Source organism: Arvicanthis niloticus, chromosome 10 (genome assembly GCF_011762505.2).
Source record: "Arvicanthis niloticus isolate mArvNil1 chromosome 10, mArvNil1.pat.X, whole genome shotgun sequence".
Classification (NCBI taxonomy): Eukaryota; Metazoa; Chordata; class Mammalia; order Rodentia; family Muridae; genus Arvicanthis; species Arvicanthis niloticus.
Genome location: NC_047667.1, coordinates 62299430 through 62321100, shown reverse-complemented (window position 1 = coordinate 62321100; position 21671 = coordinate 62299430). Strand labels below are relative to the sequence as shown.

The 21671-nt window shown below is 43.8% G+C and overlaps 1 protein-coding gene across 4 annotated transcripts in view; it reads left to right on the top strand.

The window, feature by feature from the left end:
- The first annotated feature begins 746 nt into the window (after positions 1–746).
- Positions 747–21671, top strand: part of Kctd3 (potassium channel tetramerization domain containing 3) — a 39146-nt gene continuing 18221 nt past the window's right edge. Inside the window, exons 1-9 of one of the 4 annotated variants that reach the window (XM_034513066.1) lie at positions 747–1100; positions 6398–6451; positions 7046–7091; positions 8149–8222; positions 10860–10918; positions 11159–11239; positions 11651–11791; positions 12383–12473; positions 16894–17084. In XM_034513066.1, the coding sequence (XP_034368957.1) occupies positions 1018–1100; positions 6398–6451; positions 7046–7091; positions 8149–8222; positions 10860–10918; positions 11159–11239; positions 11651–11791; positions 12383–12473; positions 16894–17084 (820 nt within the window). In that variant the 5' untranslated portion in view covers positions 747–1017. Of the gene's footprint in view, positions 1101–6397; positions 6452–7045; positions 7092–8148; positions 8223–10859; positions 10919–11094; positions 11240–11650; positions 11792–12382; positions 12474–16893; positions 17085–21671 lie in introns of those variants that run through there. The other 3 variants (XM_076941592.1, XM_034513068.2, XM_076941593.1) reach the window with 3 other exon arrangements.

Below are 21671 nucleotides of genomic sequence, written 5' to 3'. Positions count from 1 at the left end.
ACAGGATAACACATCTGGTGCAGCTATCCTTTTAAAAATCAAATCTGGAGAAAGTATATCATTTCAGTGGCATATCTGGCAGCAAAATTAAGCAATGTTTAATGAGAGTAAAATGTTTTTTATCCTCTTATAGTCCATCGGTTTTAAATTTTATGAGAAAACAATTAGACATTTAATGCTTACAATTTAGCTTGATGAATTAAATACCTTTGAAATATAGTGTGCTGTCTTCGTTAGCTGACCTACAATCGAATTGCCATAGTACTCTTTAAAAAAGTATGGTTTAGAGGTTGGACATTTAGGTCAGTGATGCCTGGCAAGCACAAGGCCTCATATTCTATCCCCTGGAGGACACACACACACACACACACACACACACGGACACGAAATCGCTAAGGTTTGGTGCTCCAATGCATAATGCTCAGAGAAAAAAAAAGACAATCAGTAAACAAGATAAAAGTGTGTGTATGTACTAACTAGAAACACGTTGCTGGATATTGCACACCCTAGCAGTGTTTTTTGCTTTCTCCTGAGCTGAATAGTGGTGGCATGGAAACTATGCAGTTTGCAGGTTAATTGAAGACTTTGTAAGGTCTTCAATTTTTCTTTTTCTTTTTTTTCCCTGAATCTGTGTGCTGTTGAGGAGGCAAGAGGCAAATCTTTCCTAGGGAATCAGTGGCGGAAATCCTCCGTCAAGCCACGCCCATCACAGGAGCTCCTCCCTCTCGCCAGCCCCGCCCACTCCTACTCCGTAAGCGTGAAGCGACAGCGCTGTTGCTTTTTGTCCCTCGCAGCGACCCGTCTTCCAGACGGTTGTGGCGGCCGCCATGGAAGCGAGTGGACCCTGAGCAGGGGCCGGGCTGGGCCGGCGGCCTGCAGCCACGAGAGGCGGAGGCCGTGAGCACGTAGCTGGGAAGGCAGGCGCGAACCGGGAGGCTGCGGGAGGCTCGGCGTTCCGAGTGTGCTCCGGCCGCCGAGCTGCCGCTCCTGGCTCCGGCCCCGGCCCCGGCCGCAGACATGGCGGGCGGGCACTGCGGCAGCTTCGCCGCGGCGGCGGCAAGCAGTGGGGAGATCGTGCAGCTGAATGTGGGGGGGACCAGGTGAGCCCTTGACCGCGCGGGGTCAGTGGGTGGGACGCCGGCTGCTGCAGGAGTGACATGTGCAAGCCCAGGTGGGATAGGTGCTGCGGCCGGGGCGGTGTCTGCACGGCCAGGTGGGGTAGCCAGTTCAGGGCAGGGTGCCATCTGCACGGCCAGGTGGGGTACCCACTTGAGGGCAAGGTGGCGTCTGCAAGGCCAGGTGGGGTACCCGAAACAGGCAGGTACAATTTTGCATGAATCAAGCAGCCCTGTACATTCTTCAGAGTCTGGTCCCAGGTCGAGTGCCAGACTTTATTCCCCCGGGTGCCTATGGTGTCAGGCCTCAGGAGCACAGTTGGCATGGTGGGCCTACTTGACCAAGTGACTTGGAGCCTCTCGAGGCACGAGGCGTGCTGACACCTAGCTGTCAGCGTTCCAGCTGGTTGTAGTCTCCGATGCTTCAGGCTTAAGCTGTTGCATAGGAGCAGGAGCGGGCCTCCCTTTTCTGCAGATTTACCAAGTTGTGAGCTTAGCTTTTGCGAGGGACACTAGTGCGTCTTTGAAAACCTGCCTCCGTAGGGACTGTGTGATCTAAGTGTCGGTGCAGGGAACGGGGTAGATCAACATCGTCGTTCATCTCCAGAGTGTCTCTTGGTTTTTCTCCTATCCGGACAGGAAGGGTCCGTTCCACATGCAGAGGAGTGTGTCTGAATACTGACTTGAGAGCACCTTAGGTATCCGCAAGGAGAAAACCGGATGAATTGCCATCTTTAGTCTCTCTTAGGCCTTCCACTCCCATTCTGTGCCTTTTATTAAGTTTGTTGGCAAAACAAACAAACAAACAAACAAACCAAACAAAAAGCCAAAACCCGTTATTGTAGCTTTGCCATGACTTACACATTAGTCTTCTCACCAAAGGGTATTGCCTGTACTAGTTGAGGGGAGCTTGGGTTTAAGGCATAGTAAGAATACAGGGAGAGGGGTGCTCTGAAACATAGGCTGTTTTGTTGTCCTGGGAAGGCTAGTTTTCAATGTCAAAGATTTTAAACATGTAACACTTTTGCTAGTTAAGAAATACAAATTAACAGCAGTGAAGCCATGAGCTCTCTGGGCGCTGGAGAACTTGGAATGGCCTTCTGCTCTGTCACCTTTTACCTCCAAAGCAAAGTTTTAACAGCTGGAGAAGTTGGACCTCTAGTGCATTCCATACATAGCAAGTCATATGCAAATGACCTCTGCTGCATTCTATACATACTGGGTCTTGTGCAGATGACCTCATCTGATGTAAATGTGTGTTTTCCCTGCCCACTTAGAATTACGTGAAACTATTGCAAGTAACTTGGTATGCGAAAGAGAAATAGTCCACAAAACGAGTGTACCGTGTATGTTACTACAGAGAAGGATTGTGATCATGTTAGATCTTCATCCTGGTTTCTAACATCTGTGGATGGCTCACATATTTCCAGGCATTCAAAAGAATATAGCTTTATGACAAAAAACTAAATTACGTTGTCACTTTAAAAAAAAGATTGTTCTGTCTTAATTGTGTGTGTGAATGCAGGTGCATGTGGAGGCCAAAGGCTGGATCCCTTAGAGCTGGGGTTACAGGTGTGGTAAGTTTTGTTGAGTGCCACTGGCATGGATGCTGGGGACTGAACTCTGGTCCTCAGCAAGATCAGCAAATGGTCTTAATTACTGAGCCATTTCTTCAGCCATTGCATTGTTGTTTATTGAGTATTGGAGGTGGATGTGACCAGCAAGATGGCTAGGCTGAAAAGGGCACTTAACAAACAGCAGGGCTGGCCACCCGAGGCTCCTGCCTGGGACCCGAGTACAGACGAGCAGACTGACTCCACGTGCGCACTGCAGTGTGCATTCCTACACGATGCATCAGGAATGACAAAGAAAGTATGTGTCTTAAAGACTGAGCTGTCAAGGATTTCACTTTACCTGTGGAACTTGGCTCTTACGGGGTTCTGAATGTTTCAAAGTGCTAGTCAGCAGTTAATACCAAGTATGACAATACATTCATTACTGGTTTGAACATTTTAAAAGACAACCTGTGGCACGGCTTGCAGCTCCGGAGCCACTGAGTAAGGAGCAGAAAGTGCTTGCTCAGAACCAGAAGAAAGTCCCAGAACCTGCTGCTCGAGGTGGGACAGTGAGCAGCATGTGTAGCTTGGGTTTCTTCTGCACATAGCAGGCCTTCCCTCTAAGTTGGCAACCTTGGGCAAGTTACTTTATTGGTCAATTTCCTGAAATGAGAAGTTGCTATGGTACTAGTCTCATGCATTGATGGAAGACCTGGAGGAAATGATCATGAACCCGAGGCTTAGTGGCATTATCATAGTGTTCATAACTATAATCATAGTAGTTTTTCATAACAAATCATGTTACTTCATAGTTTCATATTTAGCTTCATATTTGCAGGTTAATTTTGTAGTAAGCCACTAGAGTGGGTATACTACATAATCAGATATGCTAACTTTTTTAGTCCTCTTGTTGATGTGTTTACCACCATCTATCAGTCTGGCACACGAGATAGGAGATTAAAAATAAAAAATATGTTAATCATATGTATGTTTTCCAGTCTCTTTGCCTAGAAGTTGCAGATTGTTTTGCGGGTGGACTTGATGACGATTGGCTGTGTATTGAAGGTTTCCTTCCTACTGTTTGTGACCGCCTGACCCACACCTCCTGAGTGCTGTGACTACAGCTCTCTGTGTTCTGTGCTCGTGTGATGTTATGGTTGTAAGCAGGCCTGCATGCTTTAATATGGTTTCCTGGAATGAACATGTAGTGTCAGAAGTTATTGTCTGTGTTTGCTTTGTTGTGGTGACAAAATGCCTGACAAAGCCATTGAAAGTTAAGGTAAAGAGTTCTTTGGGCCCATGGTTGGAGGGTGCAGTCCAGTCCACCCTGTGCAGAAGCTTGGCCGCTGGCCCCTCGGCCACTGCTCTCAAGCAGAGACATGGGTGTGATGTTCAGCTCCTTTGCTTTCCCATCAGTCCTTTAGTCCAGATAGTAACCAGCATTGTTCCATGGGATTGGCCTCAGTTCCTGCCTGCAGGTTCCTGCCATCCTGAAACCAAGCCAATGGAAAGCCTTGACTGCTTCGTTTGTACTGATTTTTGTGGACGTGACATATGTGAGGGTCATCTATGAAAAGAGATCTGAGCTGGGAAAATGTCTCATTTTCTTGATGGGTGATTGCTGTGGGAAGGCTCAGCCCATTGTGTGTGGTACGTCTCTTGGGCAGGTGGTAGTGGGCTGTATAAGGTAGCTAGGTGATCAAGCCATGGGGATCATTTCTTCATTGCTAAGTGAAACAAGTGGACCCAGTATGCGGTGGGTGGTACCATCCCGAGGTAGGCAGGCATGGGCTATATCAAAAAGGTAGCTGAGCAAGCTAAGGAAAGGGGAGCCAGTCAGCAGCATTGCTACATGGTCTCTGCCTCAGTTCCTGTCTCCAGTCTTCTGTCTCTACATCTGTCTTGGCCTCCTTCAGTGATGGACTGAGCCTGTAAGCCTAACAAGCCCTTTCTCCCTAGGCTGATTTTGTCAGTGTTTATCATAGCAACAGAAAACAAACTGGGGCAAAGCTAGATCTTCCCTCTTGGTTTAATTGTTGGGACTCCTTCATACACACTCCAAAGTGGTTCATGGGATCCTAGACAATCAAAGTGAACTACCCCACCATTAGTACTTGACGTTATCTAATGCCTTCTGCAAATGAGCCTTGCTGTGGGTGCCTCCATTTATCATTGACTGGTTTTCTTTTAATTAAGTTTTCTGTGACTAGTGGTAACCTATGAACTATGAACTTTGAACCTATAGAACTATTTTAGAGTTTACTAAGAAATCCTTTAGGAAAAAATGCCATGTTTTCTTGAGTACATTTTTGTTGAATTCCTTCCTTTTTAAGCCTTAATATATATATGTATATATAAATATATACATATATATACATACACACATATGTATGTGTATATATACATATATACATATATGTGTGTGTATATATGTGTGTGTATATATATATATATATATATATATATATGTATATATGTATATATATATCTGTGTGTGTATGTATTTGAGACAAAGACTCACTGGCCTGGAATTTGCTCCAAGCTCCAAGTATATGGAACTCACTCCCCTGCCTCAGCTTCCGGGATTACAGAAATATACTATTCAGTGGGATTACAGAAATATATTCAGTGGGATTACAGAATATTCAGTGGGATTAAATATTCAGTGGGATTACAGAAATATACTACCTAATTTGGTTTTCGCTCCTTTCTTAGATTAATGAGCATAGGAATGACAACACTTAGATTATTTATAAACTATGAAATTAGTTATGAGTTAGCATCCTTGTATCTCTAATGGAACATATCTTTATCTTTGTATATAGATATAATCTATAAGAAGTAAATTATTTGGAGAGTTGGTTCAGTGGTTAAGAGCACTTGTTGCTCTGGCAAAAGACCTGGGTTTGTGCTAGTGCTAGGCTGTGGGATTACAGGTCACTCTCCAAACACTGCTACCCACCTTAAAAAACAAAACATAATTGGTTTCGTGTGTGTTTGTGTGTGTGTGTATAATATATATAAGTAAAACACTCTTCAAAAGTAAGTTTGAAATGTACAGTTTAAGGAGTTATCATTTCTCAGGAGATGAAATGTCTTAAGCCCCTGCTGTCTCAGTGCTTAGGTGTGGATTTGACCTCTGCAGTTCTCAACTTGGCCTGCCATCCACTGACATTTGCTGCCCTTGGCAGGTGTGAAGGAAATGAAGGACAGTTTGGGTGGTAGACCTGGATGGGCAGGGAACAGACAGTACCCGTTTTCCTCATGCATTGGAAATAGCCCAGGACTAGGGTACAGAGAGTGTATGTGAGTTTCTAGTCCCTCGAAGGGAGGCCGTGCCGGGCAGAATGTCTGGCAGAGCCATTGTGGATTTGGTAACCTAGTTGTGTCAGAAGAGATGGTTGTAACTTGGAATATTGGACATGAAGAAGGTGATGGAGCCAGGAAAGACTCAAGAGGCAGAACATAAAGTTGAGAGGGCAGCGACAAGCTGCTCTTAGTGAAGCCCAGAGGTGAGATTTGCTGTGATGGAATAAAGGGTTGGGTTTTACAAAGTGTTGCATTTGATTTTGCTGAGCGAGTTCTGAAAACTCTGGCTGCAAACTAGTAAAATTAAACAGTAGTAAACATGCCAGACATAATCGGTATGGGTAGTCATCCTCACCTGTGACCACTGCTGTCTCAAGGTGTGTTCTCATTTATAATGCAAGATGATTTTAATTGCAGATTCAGTACCTCAAGACAGACTCTTATGTGGATTCCAGATTCTTTTTTTTCCAGGTAATTTATGTAGTTCTTTGTGTTATTGCATATGTGATTACTTGAATATGTAAAATTTCCTTATTAGTTAAATTAAGATTTTTAAAAAATATTTTGAATTTTAAATGTTAACTTTTAAAGTAGAAATGTTATTGTTTTTGTACCACTGAGAAGGGTTTTGCTGTGTGGTCCAGTGTGGCCTGAACTCTTCTTCCTCCTCCTGACTCAGCCTTCTAAGGAGTAATAGGCAAACACCCCACACCTGATTAAAGCTGAGATCCTTATAAAGTTGGGGACAGAAATTTGCTTGTGTTGGCTTTGACATTTGGTAAGGGATCTATGGTGAGACTTTTGTAACTAACTTGAGCTTACTTTAGACATTTGGTAAGGGATCTATGGTGAGACTTTTATAACTAACTTGAGCTTACTTTAGACATTTGGTAAGGGATTTATGGTCAGACTTTTGTAACTAACTTGAGCTTACTTTAGACATTTGGTAAGGGATCTATGGTGAGACTTTTATAACTAACTTGAGCTTACTTTAGACATTTGGTAAGGGATCTATGGTGAGACTTTTGTAACTAACTTGAGCTTACTTACTTTAATGACTCCTAGTTTGCTAAGTGGAAGAATTTCAACACTTCGAGACGAAACTGGTGCTGTGAGTATAGTGTCGTTATGTTTTTAAATTCAGTCAACAAACACTTATGATCCTTAGTGGATAGTGACAGGAGGGCTAACATTTTAGTAAGCGCCAGGTCAGTGTGGCATTTTTAAAAAGTGTCACAAACTGTGTTTCTAAACTGGAAAGAGACCCCTAGCAGGAACTACTGTATATAGCAATCTGAGATGTTTGTGATTAGAGAGAGTATAGGGTGTAGCTTATATTGCTTTAGCCAATCATTAAAACTGTACACTCAGTGAGTGTGACTAAGAACATATTTCAGTATTTGAGTAGAGAGAGTCCTGAAGGTTCTTATGAACCTGTGAGAGTCCAGTGGAAACGAAGGCTGAAAGGTGTAGACCGAGAGGTTGCTTTCTGCACTTACAACATTGTCATAGACACAACTGTGTTCAGATAACTAATGTTCAAGGAGAGTGACAACTCACAGAAGCAGTCTGAAGTTAGTTTATTTGATGAGATTTGTAGGTAAACTAAGGCAGCAAAACAGATATGTCTGCATGAAATTATCTTAAAGTTTAAATCAAAAAGCCAGTTCATCCTTTTTCCATGTAAGCATCTTTGTCCTGTGTAGTCTGTGGTCCTCTGCTGTAAACCTCCCAAGTCCTTGAAGCAGAGAGAGTGAGATTGTCAGTTAAGCCCATGGCTGTCCTGCCCAGGTGACAGCTCTGGTAACACTATGTCTGCACTGGACTGCACAGTGCTGCCTTCATTTATCATGGGAGTTATGGTGGCTGCCACAGTAGAAACTGCCATAGCAGCATGAGGAAAATTTGTGTTATTTTTAAAGTGTTGGTTGAGTCTGGAATGTTCTAGATGGCAGTGTTTCCCCAGGTGTTTTCTCTTCCCTCCTCCAGTGTTATTACTGATCAGAAATGAAAACACTTTCAGGACCATTGAGCACAGCTGTATCTTTTCAGTGTTAGAAACATTAAAACAAGGAAGTCTAGTAACCCAGTGGTTGTTCTGTTAGCGTTTCAGATATGGAAAGGGACATTGGTTTTGACTTGATAATAACACAGTTCTTCACTTGCAGATATTTATTGATAGGGACCCAGCAGCATTCGCCCCCATTTTAAATTTTCTTCGGACAAAAGAACTTGACTTAAGGTAAGTGATTCATCCTTTCTGAGGCCTAGCTGGCAGCCAGTGTTTGGGCCCGTTCAGGAAGCACTGGGATGTAGTGGGTATATTTGTGCTCATGGCACAGCGTGTTAACAGTTACTGAGATACACGCTGACAGTGTGCCACCATCACAACAGTCAGGGCAGGGTAGTACTTCTCCAACTCCTCAGATGATCCTGTTTCTTGTGTTGGGAAGCTTTACGTGCTTGAGTTACTTGGTGTGTAGCTACAGTGCAGCTGGGCTATGCAGGGAGCTGACTCCCCAACTGTGGTTTGTTGCCTGTTTCTTTCTAGAATTCTCTTTTGCCCCCAGTTCACCCTGCCAGCCTCTAAGGGCCCCTGATGCAGTCCAAGTCTGATGGGGCTGCTGCTCTGCTGAGAATAGGTGATGGTGGACGAATGGCTGATAGTTCTGCGTTTGGTCTTGCTTGTCTGTCTCTTGCCCGTACTCAGTTTCTCTTATAATCCTGTCCCCTCTCTGTTGTGTGTTTTTGTTGTGTCTGCCTAAGGCAGTGTCCACACTTCTTCCCTGTCAGTCCCTCAGCTCTGGCTCTATATACTAACAGTTTAGTAATCCTTAAACAGGCCTCAACTCTAGAAGGGCACCCACTCTTCATTATACACCCAGCTTGTGGTGGACGTGTGTAGTTCATGGATCATTGAACCATCACCTAAACCATACCTTTGAGTTTGCCTTCTTGAATTACAGTTTGTATTCCTATCAGGAAGCTTTAATTAGTATATATATATATATATATATATATATATATATATATATATATAAAATTTTCATTATATCTGTCAAACCTTCACTAAGGCTTTGAGGGTTTTTTTTTTTTTTTGTAGGTTCAACTTTGTAGGAACCTTGGGGTTACCTTTAGCTGCTTCTTCATTTAATTTAGACTTGTAGTCCCTGAAGCTGTGTCCTTTGCAGATGAAGTTGTATATTCATTTTTTGGGGGGTCTGTTATGTTCCCTGCTGCATTCCCAGTGCTGAAACAGGATGCATGCAAGTGGCATTCTTGAGTCTTGAGGCAGTGTGCTGTGCTTGGGTGAGAGGAGGGGCTCAGCTTCCCCAGTGAGGGATTTTCATGCACCTCATTCCTTGCAAAAGTCTGCTTGTGACTGACCCCACACTTACATCCCCCTAGAGCCTACTCTCTCTTAGTCTCCTGCCTTTGCATCAGCCAGTGCCTTTGTCATTTAAGAGGCCCAGCAAATGTAAGCTTTGAGTGGTTACTTTTCAAAAGAAGAAATTTGTTTTTTAAAACAAAATTTTAACCTTGTTTTTTGCATAACATTTTGTATTGCTGGTACCACAAATCACAAATTTGTTTGCCAGCCTGTCCAGGCAACAGTCTGCAGCTTCTTGAGCTCCTGAGACCATGTTTGTTCTGAGCTTTTCCTTGTCTTGGACTTTGCCTCTGTCTCTGTCACTCTCTCTCTCATGTGGGTGTGTGTGTCTGTATGTATATATACATGTACCAAGGTTGGTGTCAGCATCTTGGATCTCTCTGCCTTTTACAGTGAGGCAGGGACTCTCAGTTGAACCTAGATCTAACCATCACTTAGTCTAGCTAGCCAGCTTGCTCTGGGCTCCTCTGTGTCTGTGGGCTATCATACCTATCTGGCGTTTTTGTGACATAGATGGATCTGAATCCCTTTCCCCTTGGGTCCTCATCTTTCAGCTGCTGTTGCTTTACTCCAACCCTTCCTAGGCCATACATTCTTCTGTTAAACTAGTTAACTCACAATTACATATGCTGAGGCCTGGCCATGTTCTCAAAGGAAATAAGATGTGGGTGCAGCTGAGCCTCAAGTGAGTCCTTGGTGCTGTGGGCCCTGGAGCTCACGCTCTCTTACCTGTTAATCACATGTTACCGGCTCTACTACTTACTGTGGCAGTGACATCGGCATCTCGACACTAAGTTCTTGCTGGCCATTTAAATCCAAGTTTCAGTTTATTTAACCAACAAACACACTACACGGTGTGTAAATGAGCACTGTCCTAGGCACTGTAGAAGAAATACACATCCAGTCAGGAGGTGAAGCCTGCAGGGCGCATACAGAACAATGGGGAGGTTAACTTACTAATAGAGAGACTTGTGGTTAGAAAGTCCCATAAGAGAACAGTTTCTGCTGTTCTTTTCTTGTTGAATTTTTCTTTATAATTTATTTGTATTATTCTTCAAACCCCTCTTACTCATACAAGTCACCAAAATATGTATGGTTTTTAAGTAGGTAACAATGTTTTGTTTTAAATATTTTTGTTCTATGTGTAGAGTGTTATGTCACCCATGTATCTGTGTACCACGTGCATGCATGTACTTGCATGTGTCCTTGGAGGTCAGAAAAGGAAGTTGGATCCCCTGGGACTGGAGTTTCCATTGGATATGAGCTGCCCTTTGGGTGCTGGGAACTGCATCTTGCCTCTGGAAGAGAGCACACACTCTTAACCACTTCCAGGTGATTAATGGTGTTGGAAAGAGAATATGAGAAAAAACAAAATTTAGGCTCGGTGGCCTCATCCCCTTGAGGGGTCTGCTGCTTCCTCCGTGGTCTCCATGGTAGCCCAGGTCTCTGGTGTTAGAAAGCTCACAGCCTTTGTTCGCTTCTTTACAGGGGAGTCAGCATTAATGTTCTCAGACACGAGGCAGAATTCTACGGGATCACTCCTCTAGGTATGTGTTGATCTTCTGGGACTGATCCTGTGCTGGGCTAAGCTTGCCCAGAGGCAGAGTGTTTTCTCTCAGGTCCTCTGGAGAGTAGTTCAGTCCTGAGCATTTCACAGTGAGACAGTGTCTCAGCTGTGAGCTGTTTAAACATTCTCCTTTCTTTTCTCACCGCCCTTAACTAGAGAAAGTAGGTGTGGAGCAGCTGTGTTTGCATGTCCCCTGACACGCTTGCATTGACTATTGCAGTGCGGAGGCTGCTGCTGTGTGAGGAGCTGGAGAGGTCATCCTGCGGCAGTGTCCTGTTCCATGGCTACTTGCCCCCACCAGGTACCGCAGCTCACGTTTGGTCAGTCTTTAAAAAATCCTCTTTGTCACTGAACATAAGCATAAAAATTAGAAAAACAGTTTTGGTTATTTGAGTTTTGATAAATCTGGACCTCATCAGACTGTGCCGTTGCATGAGAGTGAAGCCACATGGTATGTAGAGCAGGGGTTGGCACCTTCTTCAGTAAGGGCAGAGGGGACCTCTGTGGCATCACTCAGTGTACAGCACTGGCCCTTAGCTGAAGGACCCGAGCCCCCAAGCTCTGCAGGCTTAGGTCACTATCCCCTCAGATACTTACCAGAGTTGTATCTGTGCAGCACTGTGCCTCTGAGAGAGGTGTTGTTTTTTTTAAAGACCCTGTCAGAAAGTATGAGGACAAGGGTAACAGATAAAATTTGTATTCTCCTTTGTAGGCATTCCCAGTCGTAAAGTAGCTAACACTGCTAGGTCCTCTGTGGATGCCAGGAATGGACTAAATTCTATGGAAGGCGAAGCCAGGGGAAGTGGCACGCAGCCTGTGCTTGCTGGAAATGGAGAAGACACTATTAGGCTGGGTGAGTAACTGAACACAGAGAAGGAGAGTGCATGGTCAGCTCGCAGGGAAACACCCATGAGTTTTAAATATTGCTTTTTCTTCTCTCCCCTCCTCCCCCCATCTCTCTCTCTCTCCCTGCCTTTCTCTCTCGCCGTCTTACAGTTTTGTATGTTGAGCCTATGGCAGAGGTGCTGAGTGCTGCTGTTCTGAGCTGTGCCCCAGCCCTTTGTATTTGTTTTAAATCCAGATTCATTATTTACATATTGGAAAATCTCATTTAACACACAGGTTTTTTTGATGTGTAATAGTATGATTCTCTGTTTTTGTTTTCTTTCTGTTGTCAAATGTTTCTCAGAACAGTTAACAGACTTTCTGTTGAGAGCTGGCTAGTGAGTTCCCAGTTTAGGCTCCTGGGGCCTTGTGGTATTGGTTGGAACTACTTAACTTTGTCTCAGTCTGGTGAAGGCATGATCCATAGTCTAATAAGCTGTGAGCATGCTCTGCTCAGACCACCTTAACCCAAACATGAAGGCAGAAGCATGAAATGGCCACTGAGCCAGAACTTTCCAACTCAGTGTAAGATATAAATGCTTCTCTTTAAAACTGACAGGAGTTCCAGTGGATCCAAGAAAGGTGCTAATAGTTGCTGGCCACCACAACTGGATTGTAGCTGCCTATGCTCATTTCGCCGTGTGTTACAGGTACTGTGTGTGTTTCATCATTTGGTTAATTATATTTTATATTTAGGTTGAATATCTGTTCCTTTTAGCCTTCATTTTCCCCTGCATGTGTCATCTACTGCACATGGTTATAATTTAGTTTGTGCTTTTACTTGGTACCCACTCTATACTGCTGGCAGCCTTAGTGTTTTATGTTCCCACATGGTAGAAGTGTGATGCAGCTGAACTACATCACTCTTTCACAGCTGGCTCATGCAGCTCTGTGTGCCTTAGGCAGGATTGTTACTGTGAGTCTGTAATTTCTTTGTCATGATGAGTCCATCTGTTGTCCTGTGCAGCAGAGGTGGGGGAGCTCTGTCCTGTTCGGATTGCCACGGTGTTGGGAGTGATGTAGTGAGGCAGGATCTGCACGGCTGGGTCTGCAGTGCATGGCCCAGTGCATCGTGCTTTATGGTATTGGATTAGAGCGAAAGGCAGTAGGAGGAGCGCAGAGTCCAGAGTGAGTTTGTTTGTGTTGAACACGGTAAAGTTAGACTCTTCAGATCCTGCTGGCTGTGGGCCTCAGGCAGTGCTTTTGCTCCCATGGCAAAGAAGCAGGGCTGGCCAGAATTTACTTCCCTCAGCATGGCCCCATTTAATTTCCTTACTGGAAAATCAAAGAAGTCAGAATTTTCTGTCGATTGTTTTGTGCCTTGGTTAAGAAACAAAAAATAGCTGAAGTTGGGTATAGATTTAAAAATGCCTCAGGAGTTTACTGTCCCCATGTAAGTACTAAAAGTGTATGGTGCAGGTTTGCCTCTGGAGGGTGCTGTCTGTCACTTGCCACTTGCTTGGGCTGAGCTTTGGTTATAGTGGTGAACAGATCAGACTTGGTTCTGAGTGCTGTGTAGGTTTTTAACTTAATTACTAGACACTAATAGGCATGAGTTTTCAGGTGATTATTTTGTAGATGTTCTTATACATTATAAGATGTTTAGTATGAGAATTTTATAGAGTTGTAGACTTACCACCATCCGAGTATAAACTGAAAGGCTCTTAGAGGCCAGTCTCCCGGTTGTTTAGCACGGGTGCACAGTTGATTACTGACAAGGATTCCAGGAACTTGCAGTGACCGTTCAGTGATGTGGCAGCTCTGCCTCTGCCGCAGTGCTGCAGATTGTCACTTGCCAGAGTGTTGAAGAAATTCTCCAGGAAGAGGGATGGGGAAGGAAGAGTGACTGCCCATGGCATTGCGTAGGCTGACACAGTTAGCCCATGACTGTAGCTGGTAACTCAGGTGTGGACATGAAAAGGGCAAGCATGCTGGCTCTCTTTATAAACTCAGATTGTGAAGCAGACTATATCGGGTGATATTTAAAAAATGGCGCTCAGTCCGACTTGTTCTTGGGCAGCCACCATGTTCCCGCTGTTCCCGCTCAGGCTCAGACCACTGCTCACATGGCTGCTGGTTCTGCCAATCGGCTCTATGAAGATCTTTGCCCCAAAGCATGGATCTTGGGCCAGTTCTGTCACCCTCATGGTTCTCCACTAAGCCCCAGACATTACCTGCCAAACTTGCAGTTCTTGGTAGAAAGAAGACTCTTAATGCTTAAAGATTATCCAATAGATTTATATATTTGGAAATGCTCAATTAACAAGATGCCCACACAATTAGAATTGTTACCCACTATAAATTGCTTTTGATATAAATTGTTACCCAGGACTGCTTTCAACCCGTCTGTTTTTCTCCATGGTTGTTAGCTCTCTTCCTTCCCTCCCCCACGTCCTCTTTCCTTCTCCCAGCTCCACCTCCTCTTCTACTGCCCAATCACTGAGCTCCACTGGGAATACAGTGTAGCCGGAAATCATCCTGCAACAGCAGACTGATGAGCAAACAAGCCGTTTGAGAACAAATTTCATAGTACCTTTTGAAGATCATAGCCTTTTCTACAAAATATTTTTCTTTATAGTTTTATATCACTTCAAAGGCTTATTAACACAAGAGAGTGGTGGGGTTGCTACATGTGCTTTCCCATAAGCCACTGCCTTGTGTATGGTTTGTGTCCCATTATTTCCTGCATTTGACAGTGGTCACCAAGTGGATAGAGAACTTGTATAAGTTGCTGCTCTCTTGCATCTGGACTCCATTTTAGATTCTTAATCTTGGAGGAATTTCCTTTGTTGTAGGTGATATGAAATTTAAGAATGTTTTGCTTTTGTTCAAGTGAGTAACTAGTTATGTTTGCATCATTTATCATGTAAGTTGCCTTCCTGTAGAGTGTGAAGTTCCCTCTTCCCATGTGTGTATGTGTATACTTGGGCATGTCTGTGTGTCTCTGTGTGTTCAGCTATCTTGAACTCTTACATGTTTTTCACGCTAAAATACACTCATTTGAGGAAGAACTTGCTTCATATTAACTAAATCCTGAGGTTTCACTATGGAAAATACAGCAATCCCTACACAGCTGTGCTGACTCCAGAGTCCGCGGTGATGAGCTGGAGCAGAGTGTCAGTGCTCTCTGTCTCTTTATGTGCTTCAAGCTCCATGTTGGGGCCATGGAAATGACACAGCTGCAGACTTCTTTGCATGCCTTTCAATTTGAAAACACAAGTTCACCTGCTGTAGGCTTGAAACTAAAAAGTGTGCTGTCTGGAAAAGAGTGTCTGTGTCCTGCATCTTTGTGTACAGGATCAACATCCTTTCAAATTCAGACCACCAACGTGTCTGCTGAGTTTGACTGGGAGCCACCCTGTGTCTACACCCCACACAGCATGTGTCATTAGTCTTGAAGTGTGGACCATCCCTGCTTTGTGCTCAGTCTGAGAGAGAGCCTAAAAGTCCACATTTTATTCCTTAATATTAGTTGTCAGTTGTAGAGTTTATTGGCTGAGTAGTTTTAAGTTTATCTTAATACATCACTCCCATCTGGTGGCCGAAAAGGGTAATTACAGACCTTGGGTGCTTAAATTACAGACCTTTGCAATGTTTGAGAAAAATTGGTAAATTTGACCCTTTATTGCTCTGAAGCTTAAATAAAGACGAAGCTTAAATAAGGCTTAATTATGTACCTTGTGAGTTGTATTATTGAGCAGACATCTGGAAACAGTGGCCTGTGCCTGTGCATGTGTTAGTTAAGTAGCACAGGTCCTACCAGTGGCCAGCCATGTTAGCTTCCACCATATGACAGTGTAAAGGGCAGCTCTGCCCTTTCACCTGCTAGACAGAACTAAAATGGTACTTTTGCTGACTTGTTCATCATGATGCTAGAATCAGGCTATAACCCTGGGGGCTTGCTGTTCATTCACACAGAAGACCAGTCTAGAAGACCCGAGTTCATATAGGACAGAGAAATTTACTAAAAATGGGAACCAGGCATGGAGGTACAAGTCTATATTGTCAGCTCTTGAGAGAGTCTTAGGCAGGAAGATTGAGTTGGAGACCAGCCTGGGCTACACAGTAAGTTCTACTTCAGGCCTGTCTCAATACATAGAGACAGGGGGAGGGGAGGAGAACAAAAGGGGGCATATCCAGTGTCCTGCTTGGACCTGTATAAACCAGTCTTCAGAGACTGAGGTATTTTGTGTTTGATGTAATGTCATCTGAGGATCAGAGACTTCAGTTCTTGCCATGTCACATTAGTGACATCATATGGTTGCTACCAGGAAAGAATCCAAACTCTTCTCAAATGCTGACTGCTGTTGGCCATGATCATACAGAACACAGCCTTGGCTTTTTGTAGGAAAGCGTGAGAAACTCAGCATCTTATGTAGATAAAGTAATGTAAACTTACCTCTGTCTAGCTTATAGATGATTGAGAGTCAGATCATGGTAATTTTAATTGGCTTTGACAATTACTGGATGTAGGGGTAATTTACCTAACTTTCATGGAGGCTTCCTCCTCTCACCATGTCCTTTCTTGTCTGTTTCTGTGTCTGTCTGCCCCCACCCCCACCCCTGTCTCTTTCTCCTACAACCCCCAGCCAGGTAACAGGTAACTCAAAACCCAACCACCTCTAATCTCTTCAGTAATTGGCTACCATTTTTATTTACCCAATAGCTTTAAATTAAAGAACAGGGTTTGCACAACAAAAGCTTATAACTGTGAGGATTTGCCTGCAGGCAGCTAAACCCTGTGGTATAGAATGTAGCATTACAGTGCATAGCAACAGACCAAACCTCAGCAGTCTTAACATTTTCCCTTGAATTTTTAAAGTGTTTTATAAAATTTTAATTTTTTGGAGAAATACAGTCTTCTAGATCTTTTTTTGTGGACACATGTCCTATATATATAAATATAGGATAAGGAATAATGTCTTTGTAGATGATATATCAAAAATGATATTCAGTATATCGAGGTGGATAGAGGACATGGGTCTCTTTGTTGTTTGTTTGCCATGTTGATTTCTGTTCTTTTTCTCATCCAGCACTAATAAGTTTCCTCTGCATGTCTGTTCTTAACAGAATCAAAGAGTCTTCAGGATGGCAGCAAGTGTTTACGAGCCCATACCTGGACTGGACCATTGAACGGGTGGCTTTAAATGCAAAAGTGGTTGGAGGGCCTCACGGAGACAAGGACAAAATGGTGGCTGTCGCCTCAGAAAGCAGCATCATCCTGTGGAGTGTTCAGGATGGAGGAAGTGGAAGTGAAATTGGTAGGACTCTTACATTGTGCTTGGCTGTTGCCTGTGGAAGTTTGGCGTTTAGGAGAGACTGGTCATAAGTGTGACAACTGGCCGGAGTTGTTACAACTCTTGGGCCCAGTGTCAGAGCACACCTCTGTGAGAAGTGCTGTGTTAGAGGAAAGCACTGAGGTAGAGCCTGGTGCACCTCCATCCAGCGGCAGCTGGTTCCTTCCACTTGTATTCTCTGAAGGTGGGTAAATAGCTCATGCTGTCTGCCTTCTGTAACCAAATTTCTCAGACTTTTCTGGTCTCAGAACCAAAGCTCTCTTAAGTTAGTCCAGACCAAAAAGTATTTGTAGAGGTTGTTATCCATTGCCATTCATATTATTAGAAATTAAACTTGGAATTTTTAGTACTTACTGATATAAAGATAGAAATACTAAACTCATTGCATGTTGATTCAAATCACATTTAATGAAAAGAAGTGTTTTCCAAAAAGAAAAATTTTGAGACAAGTAATATTGGTTACAGTTTTGTAGTCTTTTTAAACTTTTATTTTTGTGTGTTCGAGTACATGTGACTGGCGTATGTATGCATGCATATCTGTGTGAGTGCACATGCCCATGTCCCTGTCTGTTGAGTCACAGAAAAATGTGGGGTGTCCTGCTCCTTCATTTTCTCCCTTATTCCCTTGAGTTTGCCTGAGTTTGCCTGGGCTGATGAACAAACACAGTGATCCCTCTGTCTCCGCTCCCCTACCACTAGAGTGAGGACATAGGCATGCAGAACATTTTTCTCTCTTCTCAAGTGTGTGCTGGGGACCTGAACTTGGGCCCTTGTGCACATGCAGCAACCACTGTACTGATGTCTTCTGTAATTCCTAAGTCTATTTCTATATTTAGTTTGCTGTGATACATTGTTTTTATTGATCTATGTAAAGACAAGGTGGCCTGAAATGATAAGCAGTTGTTACTACATTGTTGTAAATAATAATTTCAAAAAACTGTGGCTCTTTCTCTTGAACCCTGCACTTGAATCATGAAACTTTCCTAAGTCTGCTAAGTTGAGATCCCCAGTCTGATTTGTTCTTTGAGTGGTTTGTAGCACCTGTGCTGATCAGTTGGAAAATGTTGGCTTACTGAGTTAAGCAGATTTAGTAAACCATTCACTCCCCAGCTGAAATGTGTCCTGGCCTTGGAGTCAGCGTGGTCACACATCTGACAGTGTTAGGAGGTATTCACGCCCATCAGCGGACATCTTCAGAGTATTCATTTCACTTGAAACTGAATTTCTGTAGCTGGCAACAAATACCAACTGACACCCTCCTTGAAATAGGCTTGTTCTGTTTGTTTTGGGGAGCAGTATGTTAGATACCAAATCTGTTTTTCTCCACCTTCTCCCTCCCTTCCTTGTTTCCTCTCAGAGTGTCAGAGGTCTTCTAGTGGCTAGGCATGCCACTCTGAGGTGGAAGCACCTAATGTACTGTGGCTGTTGGGACTTCCCACCATTCCACAGCACCCCTTTCATTTGTACCTGGGTGACCTTAGTGAGATCCCTATGCTGCTTCCCCATCCCACCCAGCAGTGTGCATCCACCTCTGTGTGCTGATGGGAGTGCCCGGAGCAGGAAGACACAGTTGCCCACATCTCGAGTCCTCTGCTGCCTTTTGTACATTGCCTAAAAGTGCCTTCTTATATTTTGTCCAGTTTTGCTGTTACTGTTTTAAAGTATGGAATAGGTGAACATCATGTATCGTGTTTAACAGGATAACCTTCCCCCTTTGGTTAGAAAACAAATTTTAACATTAAAGGCATCCTGCTGTACTGGCTAGTTTTATGTCAACTTGACATAAGCTGGAGTCATTTGGGAAGTGAGAACCTCAATTGGGAAATGCCCCCACCAGGTTGGTCTATGGGCAAGCCCGTGGCACATTTTCTTGTTAATTGATATGAAGGATCTAGGTAATGCCACCCCTGGACAGGGGCTCTGGGATATTTAAGAAGCATCTGATCAAGCCATAAGGAACAAGCCAGAAAGTAATGTTTCCCCATGGCCTCTGTATCAGTTCTGTCTCCAGGTTCCTGCCTCAGCTTCTTAGGATGTTGGACTGCAAGCTGGAAGGTGAAATAGAGCCTTTCTTCTCCAAGTTGCTTTTGATTGTGGTGTTTATTTCAGCAATAGAGACCTGACTGAGCCTGTTGGGAGCTGACTTTAGTAGAAAGCGGCTAGATCAACTTTGCAGCCATCTGGAACCATATACCCTGATGAAAGACTTGGTTGTCAAAAGCCTATAACAGCTGAAGCACACTCTGATAAATATATTGTTTATCCCACATAGCTTGTTTTGCTGTTTAGTGACCTCAGCTGTATGGTGCACGTGGTAAAGTGTTTTCACCTGTGTTCTCCTGCTTGTGTATATAAATACCTCAGAATTCCCTTCAATAAGGGAGACTTGAGAAAATAGAAGAGACTGAATCACACCCTGTCTTGTCTCCATTCTTCGCGTCTCTTGCTCCAAGAGCCACACTCTCTCTTAACCAGAGCACTTAGCCAAAAGTGTTGAGAAAAGAGTTGAGGCAGAGTGTGGGCCTCAACATGAGCCAGCTGGTAAACAGACAGACAACAAGTTACTCATGACTCACTCTCTCCTTTCAAGTGCTATTGAGTGGAGATGATGCCTCTATTTGCAGAGGGCAGCGTGGTAGGGAGCCTCAGGAGGACCTGGCCCTGTAGTGATTTGTCCATGCCTGTAAAGGTAGCCATCTGTTGGCTGCTGTTCTTTGGCATTTTACCATCCAGACAAATGGTTGGGCTGATGGGTGCATGATAGGCTCTCCCAAGGCTGGACCCCTGCCCTCTGACTCAGACAAGGACTGCTTCAGCAGGGGAGCCGAGGTAGAACTCTGCACACTCATGCTATTGCCTTTTCTGCCAACAGTGGTTAGGATCCTTGAGGCTAAGCTGGAGTGACACATTCAATTCTGAAGACTACTCACGATGTTATTCTTGAATTCCCCAAACCTCACCCTTCTCAGGAGGAAAATCAGCTTGCTTTAATTTCTGCAGCAGAACTGAATGAAGTTGGCTTCAGTTGTTTTTAAAAGTTGCCCTGCCTCAAACCCATAGTACTGCTATGTAAATAATTGTGGATGATGTAGAATTAGTACCTTCTGCTTTGAAGTGCAGTTTATATGTGTCCTGTAGCTTATTTTGCTCTGTCTTGGCTGGCAGGTGATATACTCATGTGCCTGTCATGTAAATATGTATTTATTTGCAAACACTTGAATGTGTAACAGGACTACTGATGTTTTCTTCTGAGTTTCATGTTTGTCCATTTCTGTCATCTTTCTTACTGCTTTGTTTCTGATATTAAAAACAAGATGTGAGTGTGAGTGAGTGCAGGTGTGAGCATGTGTGTGGGCATCTGCGGTCAGGACAGGTCTGTGAGAATTGGTTTCTCTTTCCACTCTAGGCTCTGTGGCTCTAACTCAGGTTGTCAGGCCTGCACTGGCTGCATTTTCCTCTGCTCTCACTGGCCCCATGGCTTTCTTCAAGATTGCTGTGGAACTTTGAAGGTGCTGTGTGCTGTCTTCTGTTCTCATATAGTATGGACTTGAACAAGAAGGAGACACTCAATTCTGCTTTGAGGCCCAGGAGGAACAGTCATCTTTTCAGGCTTTTGTTTTTTAAAGCACACTTTGTTTTACCCCTGAGTTCTTTAAGGCCTCCTGAGTCTTTGTTTTGGTGACTAAATGTTAAAAAAAGATTGTTCACATTGATACACAGGCACTTCTTTAATAATGGTCCAAATAAAGCAAGATTTAGAGATTGGACTCAGATTTACAAGTGACTGGATTAAAAGACATTTCCAGAAAATGTTTCTCAAATAAATCATTTTAGATCATACCATTGTTGCGGTGAGAGTGATGAGTGGGCCATGGTGTGAGCTCTTCTTAGATGATGTCGGAAGAACAGGAAATGCCAGTGGTGATGGTCTCAGAGCCTGTCAGACATGGCTGGAGACAGGCCAGTGATAGGCTCTGTGTGCCATCTGAGAGGAGCCACAAGCCTAACTCTCACCTTAGTGGGAGTGTCCCTTAGACCACACGCCCCTTTCTTAGTTTTAGCTTCCCCTTTCTGATTCTCCAGCTTGGTGGCACCTGAAGTCCTTTGGAAAACCCAGCTCCCATGGCTTTCTTCCCTCAGCCCTTCCTTGGCTCCTTTACCCTTCTGATGACTGTCTGGCTGCACTCCCTTCTGTTTCTGTGCACTGTAGTAGAGAAGAGTGTGCTTTCCTCTACTAAACTGTGAATCTTGGTAAAATGAGTTGTCTTGTGTTCTTTCAGAAAGCTTCTTGCTTTATACCGTTTCTTTTTAATTCGATTGAAATGTAAATACTGGGAAATGGTTAAAGATTTAAATGCTTGTTTTGAATACAGTGTGATGTTTTGGTCTTCTGTTACTTTATTTCTGCATTTTTTTAGATACCTTTCAGATAGTTGAGTTGCCAAGTATGTGCCTTTAGTCAGTGGTTTCCCCAAGATCTAGTCCATGAGCAGGCTACCTCTAAATTCCTAGCAGGTTTTACTGGGTCTGGCATAGTCCCGGAGTCTTTTC